This window comes from Coregonus clupeaformis, unplaced genomic scaffold (genome assembly GCF_020615455.1).
Source record: "Coregonus clupeaformis isolate EN_2021a unplaced genomic scaffold, ASM2061545v1 scaf1662, whole genome shotgun sequence".
NCBI classification, from domain to species: Eukaryota; Metazoa; Chordata; class Actinopteri; order Salmoniformes; family Salmonidae; genus Coregonus; species Coregonus clupeaformis.
Genome location: NW_025535116.1, coordinates 80,997 through 101,794, shown reverse-complemented (window position 1 = coordinate 101,794; position 20,798 = coordinate 80,997). Strand labels below are relative to the sequence as shown.

Here is a 20,798-nt window from a genome sequence, read left to right as displayed (position 1 = left end):
GGTTTGACCTTAAACGTGAAAGAAAATGGGCTATTGTCCGTAATTATTCTAGGAAGGTATTTACATTCAGAAACACAGTCAATTAAAGCAAAGTTTACAATAAAAAAGTAAATGATTGAATATGAGTTTTGGACGTGTGAGTAATAGGAGTATTGTCTTTCAGTTGGATGTTTATATCTCCACAGTTCACACAGACCATCTCTTTGATGTTGTGGTTTAATACCTTAGACATGTTAGGAAGACCATATAGTTTAGTCGATGACTTGTCTAGAGTTACATCCCGTACACAGTTAAACCCCCCCCCCCCATTTAATATTACCTTTACGTTGAGATAGTTTTAGTATAAGTTCATTAATGAACTTTGGGTCGTCATCATTTGGGCAATAACAGCTCAGTAAAGTTACTTTTTCTTGTGCCAGGTTTCCTTTTACCATTAAGAAACGTCATTTTGGGTCTGTAGTAATTTCTGTAGACTGAAATGGGACTTTTTTATCAATGAGAATTGAAAGTACTACTCATGCTCAATCAAACTGATCTCATTAAACAATATACTCACAATCTGTTTCCCTTCGTGTTTACAGTAACTCGAGAGAAAACATTGGAGACCGGAGGAGCAGATGCCACTCTTCTCTGCCCAAACCAAACAATCACTAACATCAGTATTGTAGTATGTAAAAAAAATAGAATGATGAGTGAGGGTAATGAGTGTAGAGTCTCACAAGACTTTGAGAAAGATCAAACCAACAGCACTTGTGACCCCAGAGTCACACTACAGATAGAGAATAACAGAGTGTTTCTACACATCACCAACATACAACCATCTGATGAAGGGAACTACACCTGTGATTGTACATATGACTGGGAAGGCAATGCTGAAATAAACATACATATTTCTGTCAATGGTAAGTGTTTAATCATTTTAAATGAACTTCAGCATAATGTTATTACCACATATTTAGTGGAATGCACGTCATGTGCAAAAGTACCTTCAATATGTAATATGTATTTAGCTTACCTTTATGTTCTGTGAGTGTTTTGTTGTCTTGTTTTTTAACGTCTGTCATAGAAGTTACATCTGACAGAACTGAGAGAATCTCTGTAGTCACAATATTGGATTTTCTCATCAATACATGTAATAATGTCTTAAAATGGAGACTGTGGACAACACAATGACTTCATGTAAATGAACAAGATGGCGGAAGAGACACATATAAGATCATAATATATATTTTTCCTTTCTCAGGAACCCAAGTGCAAGAGGCCACAGACAACAGTCTCTTCTATTTTGGGATGATAACAGGCGTTGCAGCATGTGTCGCTGTCCTGGTGTTTGGTGGCATAATCATGAGGAAAATTCATCTCAGGTAAGATAATATAAAAAAGAGTTGCTGTCATGACTATTTGTCAGCTTTTTGGTATTTGAATAATTACTTGGAAGCACTGTAGTAAAAATGGTGCATTCAGAGTACTGAATTGGTGTCTAAGAAATACATGCAATGCTCTGAGTTCAGGTGGGCCTTCACTCTTCAGCAAACAAAGGAAAGGAGGGGTGCTCAACAACAATGACGAAAAGCATGAAAAGGGCTGACCAGGAAAAACATCCAAAAGGACTAATTCCAGGCAGAAAGGAGTTGGAGCACTCAACAAGAAAGGGAGAAATTGATTGATTTTAGCTCACTTTAATCCATTGGATAGGATGAGAACTTGTGACTGTTCAGTGCTCCAACTCCTTTCTGCCTCGAATTAGTCCGTTTGGAAGTTGTTCTATATAAGCCCTTCACATGCAATGCTATATATCCTACTGAGACATTTTTAAATACCTAAACACCATGTATAACACACAGGCTACTTGACATACTTTAAGTCTGACTCGATTCGTTTTGTACTGATCACTACCCAATAGGCAACATTTTGAATCAATGTTGTTTACACTTAATTTCAACAAAAAAATGTAATGTGATGACAACGTGGGACTGATTGGATTTGCAAAAAGTAATCAATCTAAGGAATTTCGTATTTTTTTCACCCTACTTTTAACCTAAATCCAATAACATGGTGAAATGTTTTGCTGAATTCATGTTGCATCACGTTAGTTGACAACTCAACCAAAATGTAAATCGAAACTAGGCTAGATGTTCAACTGATATGTGACCAGTGAGTACTTTCCAAAAACTGCACTTTGTTGTGGCTTCTCACTTCTCATTTCCTGTCAAAAACAAGTGTGGTGAAAAAAACACATACACTGCACACAATCATTTTGCTCTGAAAAATGTGCTGTGTAAAACATGTTTCATTTGGTGCTATGTTAATTCAATCTTGTTATTATTTGCTCAACAGGAGAACACAGCTACAAGTGTCTGGAACCGTCAACGAGGTGCCACAACACTACTTGCTGTTGCCTGTTAGTCAGATGAAGGCATCTGGGTCCTCATTTATAACTGTTGCGTACATTTCACACAAAATATCTGCCTGCGCCATTTCTGAAAAGACTGCACACGTACAAAAATATTGAGATTTATAAACTAGGCGAATGCCATACATACGCATGTTTCCCGTTATAAATCAGACCCATCCTGAACCTGTTCGCACATGAACGAGCATTACAATCCGCCTGAAAAACGACCATCATTTACCTTTTATGTTGACAATAACGCCCGTTTTAGCTGTGTACTGGAAGTATTGGAATTAAACCGTGGCAGTTTCTAAATAGCAATGGCGAGCTTTATCAAATGTCTCTGGCAGAATGTTGTAAACGTTTACAGTGACATTTGCTGTATCTGACCATTTCTGAAAGAAAAAAAACCATTGCAAATTGTTGTGAACATGTAAACAGATTGTTTGAATTCAATAATGTTTTGCATTAACTTTTTAATATGCTGCACTGCCCGTGAATTCTGAAATATTGTCTATTCGGAAAGAAATGACAACTACAGTATACGCCTGCTTACAGTGGTAGCCTACACACTTCAATACAAAAAATCAACTGTCTGTTCTTCTGTTAAATTCAACTGTTATAAACCGCGCTTCCTTTCAGTTGCATAGAGCAACAACTTGATATTATAGCCTCATAGGCACAAGTAAATGGTAATTTATGTTATGGCTACTTTAGGAATATGAACTCATCATGGCCAAAAAAGGTAAGGAATCTATTCTACAATGGTTATGATACATGTATTATGTTTATAAATTAAATATTGTCTACTTCGAGAAATTTGACAGTGCAGTATTCAGACAAACGTCAATGGAAAAGGTGAACCGAAAAGGTGAACCGTCTGTCCTACTGTTAAACTGCACTTCGGATCGGATCGCATAGAGCAAAATAGTTGAAATAGCTTATCTATTTACTACTGTGAAGTGGGTCTAATTACATTTATGTTTTAGTCATTTAGCAGACGCTCTTATCCAGAGCGACTTACCGTAGTGAGTGCATACATTTTCATACTGGTCCCCCGTGGGAATCGAACCCACAACCCTACCAACTGAGCTACACATGACTTAAATAACAGATGGCATTAATGGTAGCCTATCTTAACTTGTTGTAGGCCTATAGGCTATGAAACCATCACGGTCAGAAACGGTGAGAGATTATTCTGCAATGACCATGGAAATTAGATAAATAGGAAAAATATGTATTTTCTAACTAGAAAAAGGACATTTACTGAAGTAAATGTGGTGTGCTTGCTAGTCTTGAAGTATTTATGCTTGTGAAATAGTAGTAGTAGTGACAGCAGTAGTAATGTTAGTAGTAGCAATGGTAGTCATAGGGTTTTCATAGGCTCTGTGTTAGTTATAGTGACCTACTTTGGGGTGGTTTGTAGGTGTGGAGTTATTCTAGTGGGTTATAGTGGGCTAGCATTGTAGGCTAGAGTGAGTACTATATAATCATAAGCCATATAATGGGTTTTAAAGCTCTCAAAATGTTTTAGTTTGAACATTCTGAAAGTTTTGTGGCAGTGATTTCAGTTTTGAGTGCTGAAGCCTGCATTCCCCAATTTTATAGCTTTATAGTTTATGAAGTAAGAATGATATCAAAAATCTGTGTTGAAGGCACCTACGTTTTGTCAGTCTGCACATGTCATCGTTGGGGTGGTGTTTGTAGCTGTGGTCAGTAGTTGTGATCAGTAGTTGTGTGGTTGTGTTGTAGGTTATTTTGGCCCTACAAGTATGGATGTGGTCAGTAGTTGTGGTCAGTAGTTGTAGTCAGTAGTTGTGTGGTTGTGGTCAGTAGTTGTTGTCAGTAGTTATGTGGTCAGCAGTTGTGTTGTTCTGTTGCTGGTTCTTTGGGCCCTACAGTATGGATGTGGTCAGTAGTTGTGGTCAGTAGTTTTGTGGTTGTGGTCAGTAGTTGTGGTCAGTAGTTTTGTGGTTGTGGTAAGTAGTTGTGGTTCAATAGTTGTGGTAAGTAGTGGTCAGTAGTTGTGGTCAATCGGTTTGGTCAGTAGTTGTGTGGTCAGTAGTTGTGTGGTTGTGTTGTAGGTTCTTTGGGCCCTACAGTATGGATGTGATCAGTAGTTGTGATCAGTAGTTGTTGTGTGGTTGTGGTCAGTAGTTGTTATCAGTAGTTATGTGGTCAGTAGTTGTGTGGTTGTGGTCAGTAGTTGTGTTGTTCTGTTGCTGGTTCTTTGGGCCCTACAGTATGGACGTGGTCAATAGTTGTGGTCAATCGTTTTGGTCAGTAGTTGTGTGTTTGTGGTCATTAGTTGTGTGGTCAGTAGTTATCTGGTTGTGGTCAGTTGTTGTGGTCAGTAGTTGTGGTCAATCATTTTCTGGGTGTGGTCAGTAGCTGTGGTCAGTATTTGTGGTCAGTAGTTGTGTGGTCAGTAGTCAGTCATTGTGGTCAGTAGTTGTGGTCAGTAACTGTATGGTTGTGGTCAGTAGTTGTGTGGTCTGTAGTTGGGTGGTTGTGGTCAGTAGTTGTGGTCAGTCGTTTTCTCGGTGTGGTCAGTAGCTGTGGTCAGTAGTTGTGGTCAGCAGTTGTGGTCAGTAGTTGTGGTCAGTGGCTGTGTGGTTGTGGTCATTAGTTGTGGTCAGTAGTCGTGTGGTCAGTAGTTCTGAGGTTGTAGTCAATAGTTATAGTCAGTAGCTGTGTGGTTGTGGTCAGTAGTTGTGTGGTTCAGTAGTTGTGTGGTCAGTAGTTGTGGTCAGTAGTCGTGTGGCCAGTAGTTCTGAGGTTGTAGTCAATAGTTATAGTCAATAGCTGTGTGGTTGTGGTCAGTAGGTGTGGCAAGTAGCTGTGTGGTTTTGGTCAGTATTTGTGTGGTCAGTAGTTGTGGTCAGTAGTTGTGTGGTTGTGGTCAGTAGTTGTGTGGTTGTGGTCAGTAGTTGTGTGGTCAGTAGGTGTGTGGTCAGTAGTTGTGTGGTCAGTAGTTGTGTGGTCAGTAGTTGGGGTCAATACTGGTCAGTCGTTTTGTGGTTGTGGTCAGTAGCTGTGGTCAGTAGTTGTGGTCTGTAGTTTGGGGTTGTGATCAGTAGCAGTGGTCAGTAGTTGTGGTCAGTAGTTGTGTGGTTCTGGTCAGTTGATGTGGTCAGTAGTTGTGGTCAGTGTTCTGTGATTGTGATCAGTGTTCTGTGATTGTGGTCAGTAGTTGTGGTCAGTCGTCGTGGTCAGTAGTTGTGCTGTGTGGTTATGGTCAGAGGTTTTGTGGTTGTGGTCAGTTGCTGTGGTCAGTAGTTGTGTGGTTGTGGTTAGTAGCTGTGTGGTTGTGGTCAGTAGTTGTGGTCAGTATTCTGTGGTTGTGGCCAGTAGCTGTGTGGTTGTGATCAGTGGTTGTGTGGTTCAGTAGTTATGTGGTCAGTAGTTGTGTGGTTCAGTAGTTGTGGTCAGTAGTTGTGGTCAGTGGCTGTGGTCCGTAGTTGTGGTCAGTAGTTGTGTGGTTGTGGTCGGTAGTTGCGTGGTCATGGTCAGTTGTTGTGTGGTTGTGGTCAGTAGTTGTGCTCAGTAGTTGTGGTCAGTAGCTGCGTTCTCAATATCACGAAAGGGGTCGATTTTGGGCCCTTGTTTTGATTAATCTTGTTGTATTTACTGTATTGATATTATTTATTGTATGTCCACAGGGCTCCCTTGAAAATGAGACCCTGGTCTCAATGCTGACCCACCCTGTATAAATAAAAGTAATAAATAAATAAAAATATATTGATTGCTATGGTTCTCATTCAAACCTGTGTTAATTAATGAAAATTTTAAATGGTTATAGCTCAAAAAGTATACACAGCATCAAAAATCCTTTGACAAGCAATCTAAGTTGGGGCAGTCTGGAAGTTGGTTTCTTTTTAATAGCTTAAATCGTTTAAACTCTAGAGCGAGCGAAATAAATATAATAATAATAGTAATAATAATTATAATAAGAGTATGTAAGAAATCTAGAGTTGTGCTTTGCTTGGCAAGCACACCTAATTATTTTAGAATGCAAATATAAAATAAATAGATTTTCGTGCTTCTAACTAACTGCAAATGGTTGCATCTTGTTATTATATTTTGCTACCCATTTTATTATTCTGAATCAGAGTGTCATCATATATTCCTCCACAAGGCTACTAGTACAAGTCTCCCGAGTGGCGCAGTGGTCTAAGGCACTGCATCGCAGTGCTAGCTGTGCCACTAGAGATCTTGGTTAGAATCCAGGGTCTGTCGTAGCCGGCCGCGACCAGGAGACCCATGGGGCGGCGCGCAATTGGCCCAGCGTCTAGGGTTGGGGAGGGAATGGCCGGCAGGGATGTAGCTCAGTTGATAGAGCATGGCGTTTGCAACGCCAGGGTTGTGGGTTCGATTCCCACAGGGGGCAGGAAAAAAATAAATGTATGCATTCACTAACTGTAAGTCGCTCTGGATAAGAGCGTCTGCTAAATGACTAAAATGGAAATGTAAGCTACATATGCCTTCTTGCAATGCAGTACCTCAACCACTAGAAACTGTGTGTACACATGGTCTAAAGTTAGCGGGAGAACTCCACATTCTCACGTGAAGTTCAGTTTTTATAAACGGAAACTGGCGCATGTGTGTTTTGGGGGATATTTTGTGTGTACGCAACGTTTATAAATGAGGCCCCTGCAGACTAGGCTCTTTTACATTTTCAATTGAATTTTCCACAGCCCCCTGTGTAATATGGTGACTATTGTTAATGTCTTTGTAGGAGGAGCAACAGGACATTCCCAGCACGTTCACGTTCACAGGGAGAGACAATGGGCTTTACTCAACACTCCAGCTGCCACATCCTAACCCCTGACCCTCTGGCTCCGTTGACCAATGACGACATGGCATTAGACACCTTCTCGTAACAGCTAGCTATAAAGCTCTATGGTAGAGTGGTAGATATACATTTACTGTGAATATTTTGATTACTGAAAATGCAAAAACAAATCCCTGTCTGACTTGCCATATATCAGCCTCTCCTTTACTGTAGATCTTCTGTGGTTGTTGTAAATATCAACACTGTATGCAGGCTGCACATCTGTTATGGAAATACAATTGTATTATACATGTCTCAAAATTATAGCTGTTCTGTTGTTGTTTGCGGATAGAACAAAGCTGTTTCTGTGGAGATCACCTGATCCCAAAATCATAAACTTTTCCACCAGGTGTCAGTATACTGTTGTAAAAGACTAACATTTTCCTGTCATAAACATTAATGGAGAAATCAGTAAAAGTCCCAACTGCCACTGTATTCAAACTGTAACTTTAGAAAACAGAATATTAATGTAGACCTGTTTTATAGTTTTCTGTTTACTATATAGGCCTGGCTACATGAATTAGGCTACATGTTTAAGTGGATATGTTAATAAATAAATAAATTAGAACTGTTTTTCCAACAAACAAAAAAAGTGAAAAAAACATGTACGCATGCTGTAGCCTATGTACTTCTGTGGATGCAAGGCCAGTCTATTAAAAGCATGAGATAACTGTTTCATGGTGGCAGCTCCTTTGTTTCCTTCCTGCACATCACAGTTAGCCTGACTACCCATCCACATCACGGTTAGCCTGACTACCCATCCACATCACAGTTAGCCTGACTACCCATCCAGATAGAGCAGCGGAATTAAATGCACGATATGTCGTCAGGCAACATCTCATGAATAATAATGCAGCCCTTACCTTTTTGAATTATTTAACAAAAATATTTAGCAAAAGTGAAATTTCAAAAACATAGCCAATGTAGACAACTAAAACATATACAAATTATTAATACAACATTTAAATAAACAAAAAACACTTATACCAGCAGCTGAGACTAATATGAAAAGTGCACAGCCAGGGATGAACCCTATTAAGCTATGGCTCAAGTAAAGAGAGTGTGACAGACAGAATAGAATAGAATGAGGGTTGCAAAGTTACCGGAATCTTCGATAATTTTTGTAATTAACAGGTAATCTATGGCAATCAATGGTAACTTTGGTAATTTATACTTGAATAACGTTTTAAAAAATTATTCACATATAGTATTCGTTTTTTATATCTGTGTCCATATTGTCCATGCGTTTCTAGTGGATAGACCATATGGTTCAAGAGAAAATAGTCTAATTAATGAGAAAAGCATCTAATCAACAACTGCATTATTTTTTATTAACTCTGCAACTATTCCAGCTGTTGACTTTTTTTACAACTGACACCAGTTTGGCGCCAAAACATTTTACAACAAAGACATATTGTAAAATACATTAAAATGTGTAAAAATATATGAAGGATATCTCATCCTGAAACCCTCATATTAAACACCAATGGTATTCACTAAGGTGATGGTTGATATTTAGGAGAATGTTTTACAGCGTTTCTTCTATTTGTTATATATTGGATATATTTTACATGTGATAAGGCCACACAGAGGGCCAGAGATAATTACAGTGATAAGGCCACACAGAGGGCCAGAGATAATTACAGTGATAAGGCCACACAGAGGGCCAGAGATAATTACAGTGATAAGGCCACACAGAGGGCCAGAGATAATTACAGTGATAAGGCCACACAGAGGGCCAGAGATATTTACAGTGATAAGGCCACACAGAGGGCCAGAGATATTTACAGTGATAAGGCCACACAGAGGGCCAGAGATATTTACAGTGATAAGGCCACACAGAGGGCCAGAGATAATTACAGTGATAAGGCCACACAGAGGGCCAGAGATAATTACAGTGATAAGGCCACACAGAGGGCCAGAGATAATTACAGACATGTGATAATCAGAAATACCCAAAAAAGCTCATTAGATGTCATCTTATAAAATTCCCCCCCAAAACTTGAAATTTACCAAAATTCTGGTAGTTTACTGGTAAACGTCGAAAGTTTCCAGTAATATACCCTTCGTTTGAAACCTTAAATTACATTTTTTCCAGAAGGAACTTCAGTTGTGGCACATCACATAAGATAAAGATTTAAAGTAAACATATAAACAGCAACACACATGACAGATACAAATGCTTACAAGGTATATACAAGATAAACATGAGTAAAAAATACATAATGTCATTTAAAAGCTGTACTGATGCCGTCTCTCTTGGTTTTAAGAGGTCAAAACCTGATTATGTTACCTGATGGCAGTACTGCATATTGATTGTTCAGTGGAAGTGTCCAATAAGATTGATTTTCCCCTCGTACGTGTGTGATCTTTGTAAATGTCTCAGAGAGCCTTATGGTTTCTCCCTACAATCTTTAAACTGACCTGCACAACTCTCCCTAGGCCCTAGAGTATCATGACCTGAGCCAAACCAGGCAACTAAGCTAACTGTTATGACAGGCTCAATACAACATCTTTAAAAAAGGACTGCTTTTAAAATACGTATTGATTGTCACAGACTTTTAAAGATAAAATAACATGAACCAGATTAGTCAATAATGATAAGGTGTGTGTGTGGCAGTGTGAGTAGTCACTCAGTAGTCATTGAAAAAGGTTCCTGAGAGAGAAAAGAGGGGGAAAGAAAATTGTCATTTTTCAATTGGATAAATACACTCATCATTATGAGGTAGAGGTTTTCTTCTGTACACACAGTCCAGTAATAAGATGGTCTGACAGCCATTGTGACAAAACACAGCAGAACAGGTATTAACATGCAGCTGAGTGCATGGATGCAGACAACATGACCACCACAACAGTACATCATTTCAGAGCTTCTTCCTGAAGAAGAGAGACTACAGCAGACAGTGAGAGAATGAAGATGGAAACCTACCTCTTTACAGCCTCCTGAGCTGGTTGCATCCTGCGCTTGTCTGACGAGCTGAGGGATTGTATGCTGAAACAAAAGAGGACATTTTTGAGTTATGTTTCAATTTGTGTTTTTTTTGTAATTTATACTAAAAGCTTTTGTAACATTCTCAATATCGTCTGTTTCACGCTTTCTATCGGGATAATCAAATAAAGTTGTAAAAATACTCACATGTGTGACGGACTGGAGCTTGGTGTGAAAGAGATCAAAACAGACAATGTACCGGCAGGAAACATACACCACAGAAGTACATTTCCAAGTTTCATTCCAAAGTTTCTTTCTCAATGAGAGAGATTACAGAAGACATGAAGAGGCTATGAAAGTATGAGAAGGTCAACCTACTTCTTAGTCGTCCTACGCTTGGTTGGTGAGCTGGTTGGTGAGCTGGTTGACGAGTTTGACCTGAAAAAACTTTATATTTTTTAGTTATAATTATTATTTACCTTAAAAAGCTTTTAAAATGTGGAAGAGATACTCACAATTGTGATGGACTGGAGGTTGGTGTGACATTGAAATAAATCAAAATGTACAATGTACTAACAAGAACCACATAATCGGATTCATTATTATTTTATTACAATTATTTAATCTTGAAGAATGCGTTTAAACCAGCATAGCACAGTCCAGAAAATGTAATTGTCATGTTTCATGTTTTCTTTCAAAAAGGTTTCAATCATGACCCCTTAAATGTTCTTTAGAATGATCATCTTACTGTTTGGATGGTGGTGGTGTCTTTAAGGGAGTTCTGCTGGTTTCAGGGTCAGTTACTGGGGTTTTCTACATCAAATTAGATATCAACTGGTAAACATCTGGCAGACAAATCACATATTATATTCATAGTAACTGTTTTCATTTTCAAGGTAATATTTTGTATCTCTACCTGGACGAGGTCTCTTTTATCCTCTTTAGCAGCAACACTAATACACAGATTACAGCAATGAGACACACTGAACCAACCACTGAACCAGCCACTGCATCTGTGAATGACAGAGATGACAAGAGAAGACAGAGGTCAAATTCACAGGTACACTACACCTGAAAGTTAAATCATAAAAGATCAAAAACAGTAGGTTGACTATTGTAATAAATGCTATTTTTATAAATAGCTTATTGCTATTACATTGCTATAACTAATTCCTTTTTCAAGACAAGTTTTGTCAAGAACTCGAAGGCACATATATTGCAGAAAACATGTTCTGCATTGCACAAGAGGCACATGATGCTGAACACACACACACACTCAGAGACAGAATGCTGACACCAACCTTGCATAGACATTGATAAAACAGGTAACGCCTGACCACAGGGTGTTAGGGTCATTGCTGATTATAGACAACAACATCTCGTGACTCTTGCCACAGATGCACTGACACACATAGACTTACACAAGACAAGATAACTAAACGCACACACCAAATCTCCTACTTTGCTGAACATTCGGAGTAAAGGGCCTGAGCTACAGCGCGTAGATCTCCTAGACCCAATCACAGAGGACGACGCTCGAACAGCATGGACCAACCAGAAGACCAGATCTGCCAGACTCAACCTACTTTACTAACTGTATAAAACATATGTGCACTGTGTTTTCGGGGCTCCGTCTGCAAGTTCCATATGAGCTGAAAGAACGAGTCCGTGCACGCTTGTACCAGATATCTTTACTCTGAATAAACTGCCGCTTGTCATACAATTTACCACCTAGTCTGAATCCATCCTTGACCGACTCTCCCTTCTCCATATCCCGTTATCAACACTATGACTTGTCATTATTAGAATAACAGCCATTTACCACTGATCCAGTCATCATCAGAGACCTGAGATTGACCTAGTATAGAAATACACAGACAGTACTTCATCATGAACACTGGCAGTACTTCATCATGAACACTGGCAGTACATCAAATCAAATCAAATCAAATGTATTGTCACATACACGTGTTAAGCAGATGTTATTGCGGGTGTAGTGAAATGCTTGTGTTTCTAGCTCCGACAGTGCAGTAATATCTATCAAGTAATATCTAACAATTTCACAACATTTACCCAATACACACAAACCTAAGTAAGGAATGGAATTAAGAATATATAAATAAATATATGGACAAGCAATGTCAGAACGGCATAGACTAAGATACTTCATCATGACATCATGTTCCTGATCATGTCAATATATTACACATTGATCTATATACATTTCTCACCAGTAATTGAAGCTTGATCACTAGCTGGAATCACCATGGAAGCATTATTGGTGACATCACTGAAGGACAGTGACACAACACACCTAACCTCTTTGTCAGTTAGACTGGCCACTGCCACTGTTGCAGTAGTTGTCACAGTGATAGTTCCATTGGGATGGGTGACATCGACCGTGGTGGAATGTTCTATCATCATGTCGTCCCAGGTCACTATAGGAGCAGGTCGTCCAGTAGCAGAACAGGACAGAGTGGTGTGACTGTTGTTGGTTTGTGTGATGAGGAGTGAGGGTCCATACAGCTCTACAGAACAACAACAGACACAGTTCACAGTGAATGTAAATACTATAATGTTTTCATTTACATGATTTACTAAATGATTCCATTTTGATAATTGTTGCAAGACATTGGATGTATGATCTGATAAAATGGCTGCCTGAAGTTCTGAAGAAGTTGTTCTGGGTCAGTCATTTACAGTACATTATGTTATCAGTTTTTACCATTGACTTGGAGGCAGGTCGTTCCGCTGATTGGTCCATCTGGAAAGGTGTTAAACAGACACTTGTAGCAGGACTCGTCTCCTCTTGACACTCCTCTGATGATGATAGAGCAGTTCTGCAGTCCCTCGTCTTCAAACTCCACTTTCCCCTTAAAAGGTGGGTTGACATTGGGACCACGTTTACTGTAGGTGGCCACATTCTCATTCTGCCCAGTTGTCACTTTTTGCCAGGTGACTTGCCGCACGTCTTTGGGTGTCATGAGCTCACAGTTTAAGACTGCATCTTCTCCCAGGGTTGCTGTGACAACCTGTTGTGTTCTCACCAACTGAGAGAACCCTGCATGAAGACAGACACAATAGTTCTTAGACACTAATAGCACTCGGAATGGTCAGAAGGGGGAGTATGGAGGTAAGGGAAGTCCAGTCTAGGAGGGAGGAAGTGATGGCACCTGTTGTAGAACTATCAATTTCAGGATAGAATATACATGATATGTGCATAAGGGCACAGCACACATCAACATTAAAGTACCCATTAGAGCGACATCAATCATTGCATACAGTAAGAGTATTGAGCTGCAGATTCAATATGAAATCATGCATTTACTGTAGTGAAATGAATTGGTTTGTCAACAGTTAACACACAATTCGCATGCACACACTGACAGACTGACAGACAGTTATGTATATAAACACTAGATGTGTTTCCTCCGAAGAGGGAGGGTGATGGATTGGACTACTTCTATTTAGAAATAAAAACATGAGACTAGGTGATGTTTTGAAGCCACTGCACCGCCATTTTTGTACTCCTCCACCACTGTTTAAAACGTTTTGGAAGATATAGAAATGCATTTATTAATGTCTAGATTTGTTTACAGACACCTTAGTGCATAGCTCAGCTCAATGATTTTCAAGTATGTCATACACTCCTGTTTATGTTTTTATGTATATGTTGAATTAGTCAACTTTACCGATCAAATCTGATCAAACACTGTATAGCCTCAAAACATTTATTTTTATTATCATAGATGGTAGGTCCTTGCTTCCATATCTCTGTCTATGAATTTCAGAGTGGTTACATTAGCCTCAGTCTAGTAGTACCCTCTAGTGGCTTGAAGCCTCATGTATCTTGTTCTAGTTCTGTGAAACCAAAACGCGTCGTGCTGTGCCCAGCCTTTGTCTTACTACTTTTTGCTAATAAATACAAATTATTTAACAATTCAGAGTTTGTAGCTATTTACCCATGCAACAAGAAGATTGATTTACAGCTTCAATATGACATGTATTTAGTGTTGTGAAATAAACAGGTTTGTCAACAGTTGTGAAAGCACAATTAGATCAAGAAAGTGGCACAATCAATATTGTGCGACTTTCAAAGTGGTAGTCAAATGCGGTATTATCATGCATAAAACTGATATAACTCACCTTTAGGGAGGATTATGAGCAGAATAAACAGGGAGTTGTAGAGTGCAGCAGACATGGTGAAAATGTGATTTACTGTATTACCACAGTATTGAGATGAGAGAAAAAAAGCGGGAAATTCCTTCTTCCCTTCTGCTCCATAGCCTGGGTACCAGTCTGTTTATGCTTTCTTGCCAACTCCTCTGGAATTGTAATGCCAAAAATGTTTAGCTTGGCAATGGCAATGGAGTAGGCAAAAGCACAAACAGATCTGGGACCAGGCTACCCTCCTCCATAAAAGTGAAATTAAACTTGTTCTCTGTCTACAGTCATAGTTCAGCTCAATCAATTTAGCCTCCTGTATATCTGCCCCCCAACCACAGTACAAAGTTCGATGAGCTATTCTCAGACAACAGATTGGAGGGAGAAAACACAATCCATAAAGGCTGTTTAAATAAACAATGGTTTTGAATGTTGAACAATCTGAAAATCCGACAGATCAAGCAGGAAAATAATTCAATAATTCAATAAAGTGTGGAATCAAACAAAACAAGCCTTTATTTACATAATCAAATAAATGACGATATGAACTCAAACTCGACACACTTCAATCTAATGAAAAGGGGATATCAAACAATCATCAACATGACATGCAAGCGGTACCGATGCACCAAGTCTGGAACCAACAGGACCCTGAACAGCTTCTACCCGGAAGCCATAAGACTGCTTAATAGTTAGTTAAATAGTTAACCAAATAGCTACCAGGACTATCTGCATTGACCCTTTTTACACTAACTCCTTTGACACATCACATACGCTGCTGCTACTGTTTATTTTCTATCCTGTTGGCTAGTCACTTTATTCCTAGTTAAATGTACATATCTACCTCAATTACCTCGTCGCCTACCCCTGCACATCGACTCGGTATTGGTACCCCATGTATATAGCCAAATTATCTTTACTCATTGTGTATTTATTATTACTTTTATTATGACATGTTATTCCATTTCTATTTTTTTTCTCTATTTTCTTTCTCTCTGCATTGTTGGGAAGGGCCCATAGGTAAGTATTCCACTGTTAGTCTACACCTTTTGTTTACGAAGTATGTGACATATAACATTTGATTTGATTTTGAAGTTGTATATGCATTGCACTGACAGAGGAATCATAGGTGAGATCGGACAACAATGTAAAGGAAATAATACATGTTTTAGGACAAGTTTATTAAAATGCATTGGGGAGATGGAACGCATGAGAACATACACAATATCTGAAGACAGTGGGCCTGGCTTCAGCTTTTATCACTCCTCTGTGTTTGGACCATGGCGGTACCGGAGCGCCAAGTATAGGACCAAAACAGATCCTTAATATTAGACTTTTGAAATGTACAGCGGCAGAATTCAGAACATGGGCCGTTCTTACACAGAAGGCGGCACAGGTCCTAATCCAGGCACTTGTCATCTCCCGTCTGGATTACTGCAACTCGCTGTTGGCTGGGCTCCCTGCCTGTGCCATTAAACCCCTACAATTTATCCAGAACGCTGCAGCCCGTCTGGTGTTCAACCTTCCCAAGTTCTCTCATGTCACCCCGCTCCTCGCACACTCCACTGGCTTCCAGTTGAAGCTCGCATCTACTACAAAACCATGGTGCTTGCCTACGGAGCTGTGAGGGGAACGGCACCTCCTTACCTTCAGGCTCTGATCAGACCCTACACCCAAACGAGGGCACTACGTTCATCCACCTCTGGCCTGCTAGCCCCCCTACCTCTACGGAAGCACAGTTCCCGCTCAGCCCAGTCAAAGCTATTCGCTGCTCTGGCACCCCAATGGTGGAACAAGCTCCCCCACGATGCCAGGACAGCAGAGTCACTGACCACCTTCCGGAGACACTTGAAACCCTACCTCTTTAGCTAAATGACGTAAATTTTAATGTAAATGTTCTTACAGTGTTCTCCCTGTAGACCACCAAGTCAGAACCGTAGGCCTAACAACACCCGTGCAAATATACAGTTGAAGTCGGAAGTTTACATACACCTTAGCCAAATAACACTGCTACTCCTACTGCTCTCTCCTCGTCTGACCATGTGTTCTCGCATACCCCGAGAGCATCTGGTCAGAGGGGTGGTGGCACAGGAATCCTCATCTCTCCCAAGTGGTCATTCTCAATTTTTCCCCTAACCCATCTGTCTATCTCCTCATTTGAATTCCACGCTGTCACAGTCACTAGCCCATTTAAGCTTAATATCCTTGTCATCTATCGCCCTCCAGGTTCCCTTGGAGAGTTCATCAATGAGCTTGACGCCTTGATACGTTCCTTTCCTGAGGATGGCTCACCCTTCACAGTTTTGGGGGATTTCAACCTCCCTACGTCTACATTTGACTCATTTCTCTCTGCCTCCTTCTTTCCACTCCTCTCCTCTTTTGACCTCACCCTCTCACCATCCCCCCCCACTCACAAGGCAGGCAATACGCTTGACTTCATCTTTACTAGATGTTGCTCTTCTACTAATCTCACTGCAACTCCCCTCCATGTCTCCGACCACTACTTTGTATCCTTTTCTCTCTCGCTCTCCTCCAACACTACTCACTCTGCCCCTACACAGATGGTAGACGCGCCGCCGCAACCTTCGCTCTCTCTCTCCCACCACTCTCTCCTCTTCCATCCTATCATCTCTTCCCTCTGCTCAATCCTTCTCCCTCCAATCTCCTGATTCTGCCTCCTCAACCCTCCTCTCCTCCCTTTCTGCATCCTTTGACTCCCTGTGTCCCCTATCCTCCCGGCCGGCTCGGTCCTCCCCCTCCAGCTCCGTGGCTTGATGACTCATTGCGAGCTCACAGAACAGAGCTCCGGGCAGCTGAGCGGAAATGGAAGAAAACTAAACTCCCTGCCGACCTGGCATCTTTTCACTCCCTCCTCTCTACATTTTCTTCATCTGTTTCTGCTGCTAAGGCCACTTTCTACCACTCTAAATTCCAAGCATCTGCCTCTAACCCTAGGAAGCTCTTTGCCACATTCTCCTCACTGCTGAATCCCCCCCCTCCTCTCTCTCTGTGGATGACTTTGTCAACCACTTTGAAAAGAAGGTTGACGACATCCGATCCTCGTTTGTTAAGTCTAATGACACTGCTAGTCCTGCTCACACTGCCCTACCCTATGCTTTGACATCTTTCTCCCCTCTCTCTCCAGATAAAATCTTGCGACTAGTGACTGCAGGCCGCCCAACAACCTGCCCGCTTGACCCCATCCCCTCCTCTCTTCTCCAGACCATCTCCGGTGACCTTCTCCCCTACCTCACCTCGCTGATCAACTCATCCTTGACCGCTGGCCATGTCCCTTCCGTCTTCAAGAGAGCGAGAGTTGCACCCCTTCTCAAAAAACCAACACTCGATCCCACTGATGTCAACAACTACAGACCAGTATCCCTTCTTTCTTTTCTTTCCAAAACTATTGAGCGTGCCGTCTTTAGCCAACTCTCTTGCTATCTCTCTCAGAATTACCTTCTTGATCCAAACCAGTCAGGTTTCAGGACTGGTCATTCAACTGAGACTGCTCTTCTCTGTGTCACGGAGGCTCTCCGCACTGCTAAAGCTAACTCTCTCTCCTCTGCTCTTGTCCTTCTAGACCTGTCTGCTGCCTTTGATACAGTGAACCATCAGATCCTCCTCTCCACCCTCTCCGAGCTGGGCATCTCCGGCGCGGCTCACTCCTGGATTGCGTCCTACCTGACCGGTCGCTCCTACCAAGTGGCGTGGCGAGAAGCTGTCTCCGCACCACGTGCTCTCACCACTGGTGTCCCCCAGGGCTCAGTTCTAGGCCCTCTCCTTTTCTCCCTATACACCAAGTCACTTGGCTCTGTCATATCCTCACATGGCCTCTCCTATCATTGCTACGCTGACGATACACAACTAATCTTCTCCTTTCCCCCTTCTGATAACCAGGTGGCGAATCGCATCTCTGCATGTCTGGCCGACATATCAGTATGGATCACGGATCACCACCTCAAGCTGAACCCTGGCAAGACGGAACTGCTCTTCCTCCCGGGGAAGGACTGCCCGTTCCATGATCTCGCCATCACGGTTGACAACTCCGTTGTGTCCTCCTCCCAGAGTGCGAAGAGCCTTGGCGTGACCCTGGACAACACCCTGTCGTTCTCCCGCTAACATCAAGGCGGTGACCCGATCCTGCAGGTTCATGCTCTACAACATTCGGAGAGTACGACCCTGCCTTACACAGGAAGCGGCACAGGTCCTAATCCAGGCACTTGTCATCTCCCATCTGGATTACTGCAACTCGCTGTTGGCTGGGCTCCCTGCCTGTGCCATTAAACCCCTACAACTCATCCAGAATGCCGCAGCCCGTCTGGTGTTCAACCTTCCCAAGTTCTCTCACGTCACCCCCTCCTCCGCACACTCCACTGGCTTCCAGTTGAAGCTCGCATCCGTTACAAGACCATGGTGCTTGCCTATGGAGCAGTGAGGGGAACGGCACCTCTGTACCTTCAGGCTCTGATCAGTCCCTACACCCAAACGAGGGCATTGCGTTCATCCACCTCTGGCCTGCTGGCTCCCCTTCCTCTGCGGAAGCATAGTTCCCGCTCAGCCCAGTCAAAACTGTTCGCTGCTCTGGCACCCCAATGGTGGGACAAGCTCCCTCACGACGCCAGGACAGCGGAGTCACTCACCACCTTCCGGAGACATTTGAAACCCCACCTCTTTAAGGAACACCTGGGATAGGATAAAGTAATCCTTCTACCCCCCCCCAAAAAAAAAAAAGACAAAAAAAAAAGGATCATTGTAAAGTGGTTATCCCACTGGCTATAGGGTGAATGCACCAATTTGTAGTCGCTCTGGATAAGAGCGTCTGCTAAATGACTAAAATGTAAATGTAATGTACATTTAAACTGAGTTTTTCACAATTCCTGACATTTCATCCTAGTAAAAATTCCCTGTCTTAGGTCAGTTAGGATCACCACTTTATTTTAAGAATGTGAAATGTCAGAATAATAGTAGAGAGAATTATTTATTTCAGCTTTTATTTCTTTCATCACATTCCCAGTGGGTCAGAAGTTTACATACCCTCAATTAGTATTTGGTAGCATTGCCTTTAAATTGTTTAACTTGGGTTAATCGTTTCGGGTAGCCTACCACAAGCTTTCCACAATAAGTTGGGTGAATTTTGGCCCATTCCTACTGACAGAGCTGGTGTAACTGAGTCAGGTTTGTAGGCCTCCTTGCTCGCACACGCTTTTTCAGCTCTGCCCACAATATTTCTATAGGATTGAGGTCAGGGCTTTGTGATGGCCACTCCAATACCTTGACTTTGTTCTCCTTAAGTGATTTTGCCACAACTTTGGAAGTATGCTTGGGGTCATTGTCCATTTGGAAGACCCATTTGCAACCAAGCTTTAACTTCCTGACTGATGTCTTGAGATGTTGCTTCAATATATCCACATCATTTTCCTTCCTCATGATGCCATCTATTTTGTGAAGTGCACCAGTCCCTCCTGCAGCAAAGCACCCCCACAGCATGATGCTGCCACCCCGTGCTTCACGGTTGGGATGGTGTTGTTCATCTTGCAAGCGTCCCCCTTTATCCTCCAAACATAACGATGGTCATTATGGCCAAACAGTTCTATTTTTGTTTCATTAGACCAGAGGACATTTCTCCAAAAAGTACGATCTTTGTCCCCATGTGCAGTGCAAACCGTATTCTGGCTTTTTTATGGCGGTTTTGGAGCAGTGGCTTCTCCCTTGCTGAGCAGCCTTTCAGGTTATGTCAATATAGGACTTGTTTTACTGTGGATATAGATACTTTTGTACCTGTTTCCTCCAGCATCTTCACAAGGTCCTTTGCTGTTGTTCTGGGATTGATTTGCTATTCACTAATAGTACTCAGAATGGTCAGAAGGGGGAGTAAGGAGGTAAGGGAAGTCCAGACTATGCGGGTGGAAGTGGTAGCACCTGTTGTAAAACTATCGATTTCTATCAATTTCAGGATAGAATATACATGATATGTGCATAAGGGCACACATCAACATTAAAGTACCAATTAGAGCGACATCAATCATTGCATACAGTAAGAGTATTGAGCTGCAGATTCAATATGAAATCATGCATTTACTGTAGTGAAATGAACTGCTTTGTCAACAGTTAACACACAATTCGCATGCACACACTGACAGACTGACTGACAGACAGACAGACAGACAGACAGACAGACAGACAGACAGACAGACAGACAGACAGACAGACAGACAGACAGACAGACAGACAGACAGACAGACAGACAGACAGTTATGTATATAAACACTAGATGTGTTTCCTCCGAAGAGGGAGGGTGATGGATTGGACTACTAAAAACATGAGACTAGGTGATGTTTTGAAGCCACTGCGACGCCATTTTTGTACTCCTCGACCACTGTTTAAAACGTTTTGGAAGATATAGAAATGCATTTATTCATGTCTAGATTTGTTTACAGACACCTTAATGCATAGCTCAATGATTTACAAGTATGTCATAC

General features: G+C 41.5%; 1 protein-coding gene and 1 long non-coding RNA gene across 3 annotated transcripts; one reads left to right on the top strand and one right to left on the bottom strand.

The window, feature by feature from the left end:
- Positions 1-1,252: 1,252 nt before the first annotated feature.
- LOC123487336 lies at positions 1,253-7,958 on the top strand. Its single transcript, XR_006659735.1, has 3 exons — positions 1,253-1,364; positions 2,338-2,374; positions 7,131-7,958. It is a non-coding gene; the product is annotated as an uncharacterized LOC123487336 (long non-coding RNA).
- A 1,141-nt stretch (positions 7,959-9,099) lies between these two features.
- LOC121558987 (OX-2 membrane glycoprotein-like) lies at positions 9,100-14,591 on the bottom strand. Of its 2 annotated transcripts, XM_045218552.1 has the most exons (10): positions 14,302-14,591; positions 12,881-13,216; positions 12,387-12,683; positions 11,978-12,013; positions 11,072-11,168; positions 10,904-10,968; positions 10,534-10,602; positions 10,363-10,380; positions 10,156-10,218; positions 9,100-9,882 (listed from the first exon to the last, which is right to left on the bottom strand). In XM_045218552.1, the coding sequence occupies exons 1-6, from the start codon at positions 14,354-14,356 to the stop codon at positions 10,956-10,958; spliced, it is 834 nt and encodes a 277-aa protein (XP_045074487.1). In that variant the 5' UTR covers positions 14,357-14,591; the 3' UTR covers positions 9,100-9,882; positions 10,156-10,218; positions 10,363-10,380; positions 10,534-10,602; positions 10,904-10,955. The 2 variants fall into 2 exon arrangements, with proteins under 2 accessions (XP_045074487.1, XP_045074488.1); XM_045218553.1 differs by lacking the exon at positions 11,978-12,013.
- Between the last annotated feature and the right edge of the window lie 6,207 nt (positions 14,592-20,798).

Coding starts and splice junctions, on each gene's coding strand:
- LOC121558987 (XM_045218552.1), bottom strand. CDS start 14,356: ATGTCTGCTGCACTCTACAACTCCCTGTTTATTCTGCTCATAATCCTC. Junction 12,014..12,386: donor TGATCAAGCTTCAATTACTG/GTGAGAAATGTA, acceptor TTTCTATACTAG/GTCAATCTCAGGTCTCTGAT. Junction 11,169..11,977: donor TGATGATGACTGGATCAGTG/GTAAATGGCTGT, acceptor TGTCATTCACAG/ATGCAGTGGCTGGTTCAGTG.